Source organism: Lontra canadensis, unplaced genomic scaffold, assembly GCF_010015895.1.
Source record: "Lontra canadensis isolate GAN:19392208 unplaced genomic scaffold, GSC_riverotter_1.0 scaffold7, whole genome shotgun sequence".
Classification (NCBI taxonomy): Eukaryota; Metazoa; Chordata; class Mammalia; order Carnivora; family Mustelidae; genus Lontra; species Lontra canadensis.
In genome coordinates this window covers 28,536,702-28,547,075 of record NW_022631001.1, presented here as the reverse complement: position 1 = coordinate 28,547,075, position 10,374 = coordinate 28,536,702, and the positions used below count along the sequence as shown (strand labels likewise).

Here is a 10,374-nt window from a genome sequence, read left to right as displayed (position 1 = left end):
AAATCAGTTGGACACTTGAGAGAAATGATTAGTGTTTTATATATATATATAACATAATATATACTTACGTATATATTGTGCCATGCACAATCCAGCAATAAATGTACCATGTAAGATCATGTTCTAAATACAAGAGAGAAGTAGGTTTACACTGACATTTCTTTTCCTAGTTGATCCTACCAATGAAGCTGTCAGCTTGCTCAAGTTCCCTGAGTTAATCTTTGGAGAGCAGTGTGTCAAAGTTATGCTCTAGAATTAGGCAGAGAGAATAAGCGAATTATGCCATTCTGGATCTGCTTGGTTTTAATGCTATAGATAACAGGGTTCATGAAAGGGGGGAAAAGGAAGTAGACGTAGCTCATTGTGATGTGGACCATACGAAGAGCATGTTTTCCAAATCTGTGAATGAATGTCAGACCAACTACAGTGACATAGAAGACCAGGATGCAGCAGATGTGAGAGACGCATGTGTTGAGGGCCTTGGCCCTTTCTTCTCCAGAAGCAATGCCCATGACAGTCTTGAGGATCAAAATGTAGGAGAAAAAGATGGTGAGAAAGTCCAACAAGACCATTGCAAATACAACCACAACTGGATAGAGACGATTGAAGGTGATGTCAGCACAGGCTAACTTGATAACATCTTGGTGTAGACAGAAAGCATGAGAAAGTACATGGGATTGACAATAAGGAAACCAGTGAAGGCGAATAATAATTGGCATAATTGATAGACCAGCCCTTATCAATACACCTAACCCAATCTTCATTACCTTGGTGTTGGTAAGGATGGAAGTATATCTCAAGGGGTTGCAAATGGCAATGAAATGGTCATAGGCCATGGCAAGTAAAACACCAGACTCCACGATAGAAAGAGTATGGATAAAGTAGGCCTGAGAGAAGCAGGCCTGGTGGCCAATCTTTCTGTGATTCAACCATAGGACACCCAGAACTGTGGGCATCGTGGTCAAAGTCACTCCAAGGTCAGTGGCTGCCAACATAGCTAAGAAATAGTACATGGGCTCATGAAGGCTATGATCATCCCTGATAAGAAATAGAAGGGTGCCATTACCAAGAAGTATGGAGACATAAACCACCAATAATGGGATGGAGATCCAGTGGTGTGCCTTCTCCATGCCTGGGAAGCCAGTAAGGAGAAAAGGGGAGGCAGTAGTGTTGGGCCACATTACAGGCCTTGCACAGAGGAAAATACTCCCTTTGGGTAATGCAGTAGGAACTCTAGTTCTGTAGAAGATGCCCCTGAGTGTGCTACCTGTTCATAAGATGTTTACCAGTCTTAACTTCCAGTGATAGCAAGAATAATAATTTAGTCATTCTTTTGAGATTCCTAGGTAATGGGAGAATAGAATGTATTAAGAACTCTATGTATCATTCAGGGTTATTGGACAACATACTGGTGATACAGCAATGTAGACCAATGTAGACAGAGTAGACCTGGTTGATGCCCTTACAAATTATATAATAAATAAAATAAAGACAAAATGAAAGAAGATAAGGCTATATTTGAATAGTGCTGTAATAGTGGTGGGACTTACAGCATGTTTTTCATGGTGCTCCTTATCTTGACTTGGGATCTTGTAGGTAGATGGAAAGGTTCCCTAGAATCTAAGAAACCTAAAAGATCAGTAGAAAATTAGTACTGTGCAATGCTGGAAAAGCAAGTATGAACATCAGATGGGAAAACAAACACAAAGAAAGAAAAATCAGTCAATTAATCAATGGATAAAATAGACTTAGTTGATTTGAGGGAATTAATAATAATTCTTATGCCTGGATGGAAAAACTGAACCTCTAGAGACTTTGGAGAGGCTACAAAAATGATATGAGTTAATTATATGTGTTTATCTCCAAAACACATAGACCTCAAAATCTATATGATGCCCAGAACCATAATACTTTAGTTATTGGTGTACTGTGTCTCAAAGAATTCAAAATTTCACTATTGATACAAAAAATGAGCAATAAAAAGGAGATTTTATGATAAGCACTTGAGAGCACTATTTGTTAACTGCACAAATCACCTATTTGGAAATACAAAGACAGAAATTAGTTATTTTGGCAAATTCAAGGAGGATGATTTTTAAAAGCTATGGAGTCTGATGACAAAAGCGAGACAGCTCTCCGACCTTTAAATTTCAGGTATCACCTAGTGTAGGTAGCCAAATTCTGGGAGTAAAGAAAGTATGCATTGGTGGCATCATCCAAAGACAATGAGGGCCATCTTCTATTATGGCTGGTATGGACTGAATATCTCACATGCTTTGAAAAGAATACCTTTGTGTGAATTTAATATATGAATCTAAGGACATTTTTTTTGCTCATGAAAAAAAGGTCTACAAGATTACTGGGCTTTCACCTTCAGAAGAATTTTGTTGTGTTCCCTCTCTGTTGCTTTGTAACAATAATGATATTGGGAAAGTCAATTAATCTTGGGCTTTGGTTTCATTATCTTTAAATGATACTAGCAATTTCTGCCTTGTCAAGTGACGCTCTTGATACAGGTTGTAAGAGTGGAATGGGGTTGCCAATGGGGGAGTGCTTTGTAAGGGGTAAATTATTCTTCACTTCTGAAGTTTGTTAATGAGAAGAGCCTCCTTGCTCTCTTCTTGCTGAGCTTCCATTATGTGTCAGGACATTAGGACACTGCATAGGTCTCATCTTTATTTTTCATTTTTGGTAAAACCTTACAATAGCTTATTTCCCCCTTTCCACAGAGTCATATTGGTTATATGTCCAAGGTGATACATAAAGCAAATGGCAGAAGCCTTTTTAGGCATTATGGATTAAAAGACTACAGAATGGTGAAATCTTTGCAGTATTTTGGAGTACAACCAAGCTCACTGCCTCTCTTTTCTGTTTTCATCTGAAAATATGAACATTTTACTTGATTTACTTAGAGCTACTTTTGTTGGACATGAGATTATCTGTAAATTCTTGTGGTTTAAAAATCCTAGACTTTTGCCTTATCCCTGCAGCCACCTGTCATCTCCCAGAGTCTGTTTTAGAGTGGAGTTGGGTTTTCATTAATGAGAAGCTAATTCCCAAAGTCTCAAACCCTGCTGTGTAAACTGTGGGCTCAGAGCAGACAACCTGCTCAGATCCTGCTCAGACTTTTATCTTTTACTGGTTCCCTCACCTTCCCTTAGATTCTTTTCCTGACACTTCCTCTAACCCGCCTCCATTTAAAAACAAAAACAAAGACAAAAACAAAAACAAAAAAAAAATCTCCTAACCTTTGTCTGTTATCCTTCTTTTCTGGATAGTTCAAATTTATAATCCATTCTTCTGTTTGTTCTATTTGCAGGGCTTCCCATGGCTCCACTCTCAATTCATAGTTTTTAGGAGAATGCCTTGCACATAATTTGTGTTCTTTTCTAGTCACTGAATGATTGGTTTGACTACACATACAAATTGATTTTCTGACTATCTTACATGCCTGATTTTGAGCAGTTTCTCAAATCATCAAAGCACATAGATTGATTGGTACTAAAATGCTGACTGATTTTGAATACATAGCTATATGCTCCCAGCACATGGAAACACCATGAGGGCTGTTATAAGGGATATGGAGAGAAAAACTACTCTATCTCAGTTCAGGGAGTTGAATGCCTATTGCAGTCTGTGTGCTTTTCCAGGCGCTGAAGATACACAGCTATTCAAATAGCTATCCCTAATCTAAAGGCACACACATGGGCCACGCTCCATCCAAGATTGATTTTGAGTTGGTCTATTAGTCCTGGATGATAGTGACTATTCTCCAGAAAGTGTTTGAACCTTTGATAATTACAGAGCTACCCCTTCTCACTCTTTTGGGAGAGATTCTATCCTTGTCACTGATCTAGGCTTCTAGAGGAAAAGACCATGCAGGAAATCACAAGGTTAGAATGGAGGTCAGAGAGGCTGTAGGTGGAAACATGGGGAGAGCAAGAATTAGAGATGTGCAATTCATTCCTGAGTCTACACCATCATCTGGTTTGTTCCCGTAAGTCTTCTTTGCTTCACATGTTCCAGAATCTGTCCTTGGCCTTATTTTATACATCTGAGGAGGTAATCCTTAAAGAAGCCAAGTTTTAGAGATTTTGGAAAGACTTAAAGACCCATGGTGATTCTCCATATCCTTGACAGAGAATGCTATCATGTTCTCTTGCCCAAAAACCAGCTCCCTATTTCCTGCCCTCTCTACCCGGATACCTGCAGTGAGCCATCAGAGAAAAGATTCATTATATACCCTCACTGACCTGAATTTTGTTTCTCTTTCATTCTTCATTCCACAGGCATGAATCTGGAGTCCTTAACCTTATGAAGAACTCCATTATGATGACATTTTTTTCATAGTCTGCACAAAATCTTGGCAGGTAAGAACATTTATTTCAGAAACTCATTTCTGGGGTCCATTCTGGATTTTGGGCACTCATTGTCTCTCCCTCTCTGTATCCCTCCATCCCTTAATTTGTCCCTTCTTTCATCTTTTTTAAAAATTTATTTGAATGCTTGACTTTGGAGATCTGGGACTTTGAACAGCAGTCCCCAAGGTCTCTGTCTCTGTAGAAAAAAAAAAAAGGTTTAAATAAAAGCTCCGTTGCTAGGAGAGTGATTAGTTGTTTATATGTATCAGTCTATGGAAGGAAAAGTAGCCTAGCTAGGAATGTGGACTGAAACAGAGTTCTTGAGAACTCCCTACTTATCTGTGGGTACTCCCAATCCTTATCCCTAAAATGAGGAATGTGTGCAAATTATCACTTTGCTAAAGAGTTCTTCCCAACCCATTATCTTTCCCCTAGTCTCAAAGTCTGGCTGAAGCCAATGGACACCGTCTCACAGAAGGGAACTCCCTAGTCCAGTCCCTGATTTCCTCTTTTCCCCCTGTCTCGTCCTCCATCCCCATGTTCTTCTTAAGAAGACAGAGCAAGGATGGCAGTCACAGAATAATTTTGTTAGCAGAAATTCATGATATCCTTGCATTCCCTACAATCACTCTCTACCCAGAATCTTATACTTTCACAGATGGTTGAGACACCTGATAACTGAGTGTTTCCTGTCACTGGGTGGGTTCTCCAGAAATAGATATGAAGATCAAGTTTAGGGTGAAAGTCATTTACTAGAGGTTAGACTTTTGAAAGAAAGGAGGAAACAGAGCTTGGCAAAGGAAGAACTCAAACTTAGATACAGGTGGACAAATCCTCAGCCAACACAGCAGAAAGCCGTGGAGCAGCTTTTTATTACCCAACAGTATTACCACTTGTTGGAGTTGAAAAGACTAGAATTTTAAGACCTCTCCTCACCTAAGAAGGAAGGTTATGTGCTTGAGCTATAGCAGCCTGCAGCCGAGAGAGACCCTGCAGAAGCTGAGTTCCAGGCTGTCTTGACCACACTCCCAGAGCTGGGCAGCAAGTCTTTCCTTGAAGGGGAATCTGGCCTTCAGATCAACAGGTTTAGAATAATTTCCTTATACCCTATATTTGGAGGCTATTTTGCAAAAATTTTCAGATTTACATGTCCTAATCTAATCATTGTTCCCATCACTCCCACCAACTGATGGATAGTTGGAGAATATTATCCAGACATTAAAGGAATATCTCCAGGGTTTCACTAGTTCCCATCAGCACAGATAGTTTCCTAAGTTCTACGGGAGCATATGCTTGAGTGTTTCAATACAAGTTCAATAAACAAACAAACAAAACATACCTTATATTTTAAGGGTCTTTGTTTACTTAATTTTTTATTTTAAAATAAATATAGATTCATAAATTACAAAAATATATATAGGAGGATCCTATGGATCTTTCATCCAGTTTTTTCCAGTGGTAACATCTAGCATAACTACAGTACGATATCAAAACCAGCAAATTGACATTGGTGAATGGTGACTTAAATATCGCCAGTTTTACATGCACTCATTTGTATGTGGATAGCTTTATGCAATTGCATCACATGTAGGTTCTTATAAATATGATCATAGTCAAAGGACAAAACCAATTCATCTCCATAAGGCTATCTAACGTTATTCCTTTATAAATCTACTCACCTCCTTTCCTTCCCCCTTCCACTTGTTCTTAACCTTTAAGATCTACTTATCTAAGCTCCATATCTAAAATTTTGTTATTTCAAGAAAGTTACATAAATAGAATTATTGGCTGGCTGGATTCCTCCCTTCCTCCCTTCCTTCCTTCTTCCTTCCTTCCTTCCTTCCTTCCTTCCTTCCTTCCTTCCTTCCTTTCTTTTTTCTTTCCTCAGCAAAATCTTCTTAAAAGTGCACAATTGTTGCACAAAGACAATCCTTTGTCTTCTTTCTTTGCTGAGCAGCACTTCTTTGTATGGATTCACCAGTTTGTTTAAGTATTTGATGTTTGGAGAACAATTTAGGTTGTTTGGCATTTTAGGCAATTATTTTAAAAAGCTGCTACAAATATTTGCATACAAGTTTTCATATCAACATACATTTTCATTTTTTTCCTGGGATAAAACCCCAAAAGTACAATTGGTAGGCCATAAGGCAAGTGCATGATTAGTTTTATAAGAAACTGCCAAGACTTTGCCACAGTGGCTGCCTCTTTCTATTCCCACCAGTAATGCAAGAATGATCCAGATCCTCTGCATCCTTGACAGCATTTGGTGCTATTTTTCATTCAGGTTTTTCTACAACATTATAGCAATATCTGATTGTGGTTTTAATTTACATTTTCCTAATGATTAATAATGTTGACATCTTTTCATGAATTTATATGCCATTTGTGCATTCTCTTCACTGAGATGTCTGTTCATCCCTTTTGCTTATTGTCTAATTTTATTGTTTGATCTTTTTTAATATATTGTGCAGTTTTGAGAGTTCTTTACATTTTCCATATACGAATCTGTTGTCAGATATGTTGTTTGCAAATATTTTCTTCCAGTTTGTAGTTCATCTTTCTCTTCTCTTAACAGGGTCGTTCCATGTCAAGCATAACTCTTCACTTTGCCTTAGGCCCCAAAGATTTTCTCTTGTCTTGTACAAGTTTTAGAGTTTCATATTTTACATTTAAGCTAATGGTCCATATCCATTTTGAGTTAACTTTGTACAAACTGGAAGTATTTCTTCCTCCACTCCCTCCCCCAGAGATGGCTAATTACTCCAACACTATTCGTAGAAGGGGCTATCATTCCTTCATTGAATTACTTTTGTAAGTTTGTAAAAAAATAATTCTAAAGTGTCATTGGAATTTTGGTAGGGATTGCATCGAATCTACAACGTCTTTGGGTTTTATGGACTTTTTTTTTTTAAGATTTTATTTATTTATTTATTTGTCAGAGTGAGCACAGGCAGAGTGGCAGGCAGAGGCAGACAGAGAAGCAGGATCCCGCTGAGCAAGGAGCCCTATGTGGGACCCAATCCCAGGACGCTGGGATCATGACCTGAGCCGAAGGCAGCGGCTTAACCAACTGAGCCACCCAGGCGTCCCTTTATGGACTTTTTAAAAAAGATTTTATTTATTTAGTTGACAGAGAGAGACACAACGAGAGAGGGAACACAAACAGAAGGCGTGTGAGAGGGAGAAGCAGGCTCTCCACTAAGCAGGGAACCCGACGCAGGGCTGGATCCCAGGACCCTAGGATCAGGACCTGAGCCAAAGGCAGACGCTTAACGACTGAGCCACCCAGGCACCCCTTTTATGGACATTTTAACAAAATTAATTATTTCTATCCATGAACATGAAATATCTTTCCATTTATCTGTGTCTTCTTTAATTTATTTCATCAGTGTCTTATAATTTTCAGTGTATGGATCTTCTACCTCCTTGGTTAAATTTATTCCCAAGTATTTAATGGTTCTGTATGCTATTGTGAGTGTAATATAAATTGTTTTTTCTCTCTTTCTTTCATTTTTTCAGATAGTTCATTGTATAGTACAGAAATGAACATTTTTTAAAGATTTTTATTTATCTTCCAAGTAGGCAGAGAGGCAGGCAGGCAGAGAGAAAGGAAGAAGCAGGCTCCCCACTAAGCAGAGAGCCCAGTGCGGGGCTCGATCCCAGGACTCTGGGATCATGACCTGAGCTGAAGGCAGAGGCTTTAACCCACTGACCCACCCAGGTGCCCCCAGAAATGAACATTTTTATATGCTGATTTTGTAACCTGATACTTTTGAATTTGCTTATTATTATTATTTTTTAATTTTACTTATCTATTTGATAGAGAGAGTGAGCAAGAGACAGCAGAAGCCAAGGAGAGGGGCGCCTGGGTGGCTAAGTCATTAAGCATCTGTCTTTGGCTCAGGTCATGATCTCAGGGTCCTGGGGTAGAGCCCTGCATCAGGTTCCCTGTTCTGCAGGAAGCCTGCTTCTCCCTCTCCTACTCCCCCTGCTTGTGTTCCCTCTCTCACTGTGTCTCTCTCTGTCAAATAAATTAAAAAACAAAACAAAACAAAAACACTAAAAACAAAGGGTGATGCAGAGGGAGAAGCAGACTCCCTGATGAGCAGGGAGCCAGGTGTGAGGCTCAATCCCAGGACCCTGGGATCATGACCTGAGCTGAAGGCAGATGCTCAATCGACTCAGCCACCCAGGCACCCCAAATTTGTTTATTATTTCTAATAGTTTTTCTGTGGAGTATTTAGGATTATTTCTATATAAGATCAAATCATCTGCAAGTAGAGATAATTTTATCTTTTCCTTTCCAATATGGGTGTTATTTATTTATTTATTTATTTATTGCCTAATTCCTCATGTGGAACCACTAAAATTTCCGGATAACCAAAGCAATCCCAAGAAAGAAGAATAAAACTTGAAGTATCACACTTAACTGATTTCAAACTTTATTACGAAACGAGGACGATCAAGAGAGTATGGTACTGACATAAAAACAGAAAAAACAGACCAATAGAACAGAATTAAAAGCCAAGAAATAAACTCACACATATATGGTAAAATAATACTTGACAAGGGAGTCAAGAATATTCAATGGGGAAATTCTTCTCAATAAATGGTATTGAGAATAATAGATATTCACATGCAAAATAATGAAATTAAACCTCCATCTTACACTACCCACACAAAGTAACTCAAAATGAATTAAAGGCTTAAATGTAAGACCTAAAAGCCTAAAACTGTTGAATAAAAACATAGGAGAAAAACTCCTTGACATTGATCTCAATGAGAAGTTTTGTATATGATACCAGAAAAGCAGGTAACAAAAGCAAAATTAAGCTGGTGGGACTACCTCAAACAAAATGCTTCTGCACAGCAAAAGAAACAATCAACAAAATGAGATATCTTACACCTGTTAGAATGTTTATCATTAAGGAGACAAGAGATAATAGAGGTAAGTGAGGATGTGGAGAAAAGGGAACCCTTGTGTGCTGTTGGTAGAAATGTAAATTGGTATAGCCACTATGGAAAACACTATGGAGGTTCCTCAAAAAATTAAAAATTAAAAAAAAAAATGGAACTACCATATTATCCAGCAGTTAACTTCTGGGTACATAGCTGAAGGAAGTGATATCACTATCTCAAAGAAATAGCCATATTTCCAAGTACATTGTAACATTATATACAGTAACTAAGACATGGAAACAACCTACATATAACAACAGATGAATAGATAAGGAAAATGTGTATATCAGGTTTTCTTTATCTATATCTGTATAGATATATAATGGGGTATTATTTAGTCATGAGAAAAGAAGGAAATCCTGTCTTTTGTGCTAAGATGGATGAATTTTGGAGGTACTCTGTTATGTGAAATTATCCTAAGGTCAAATAAAGAAAGAAAAATATTGTATGATCTCACTTATACGTGGAATCTAAAAAAACAAAAAACAAAAAAAACACAAAAAAACAACAACAACCAAACTCACGAATAGAGTAGAATAGTGGCTGACAAGGGCTGGGAGTTGGGGAAATGGGCAAATGTCGATCAGAGGGTACACAGTATAGTAACTACAGGTAATAGTCCTGTATTATGTTCTTAAAAGTTGCCAAGAGAGTAAATCTTAAATGTTCCATCACACACACACACACACACACACACACACACACACACACAAGTGGTAATTATGTGAGGTGATGGAGGTGTTTATTAACCTTATTGTGTTAATCATTTTACAATATATATGTGTACAAAGTCCTCACCTTATAGACCTTAAAACTTACACCACATATTATGTCAGTTATAGCTCCATAAAATTGGGGGAGTTTTTAAAAAAGTAAAAGTGAAAAGAAAATTTTAAAAATCAATTAGGCATATCTGTGTCAGTCTATTTTATTTCTGGGTTTCCTATAATGTTCCATTTTTCTATATGTCTGTTCCTCCATCAATACCACACAGCCTTGATTACTATAGTTGTAAAATAACTCTTAACATTGAATAGAGTTATTCTTCCCATCT

At 37.9% G+C, this 10,374-nt stretch overlaps 1 protein-coding gene across 1 annotated transcript; it reads right to left on the bottom strand.

Annotated features, from left to right (window-relative positions):
- Positions 1–242: 242 nt before the first annotated feature.
- Positions 243–1,181, bottom strand: LOC116865366 (olfactory receptor 51B6). Its single transcript, XM_032853635.1, has one exon. The coding sequence runs from the start codon at positions 1,179–1,181 to the stop codon at positions 243–245; it is 939 nt and encodes a 312-aa protein (XP_032709526.1).
- Between the last annotated feature and the right edge of the window lie 9,193 nt (positions 1,182–10,374).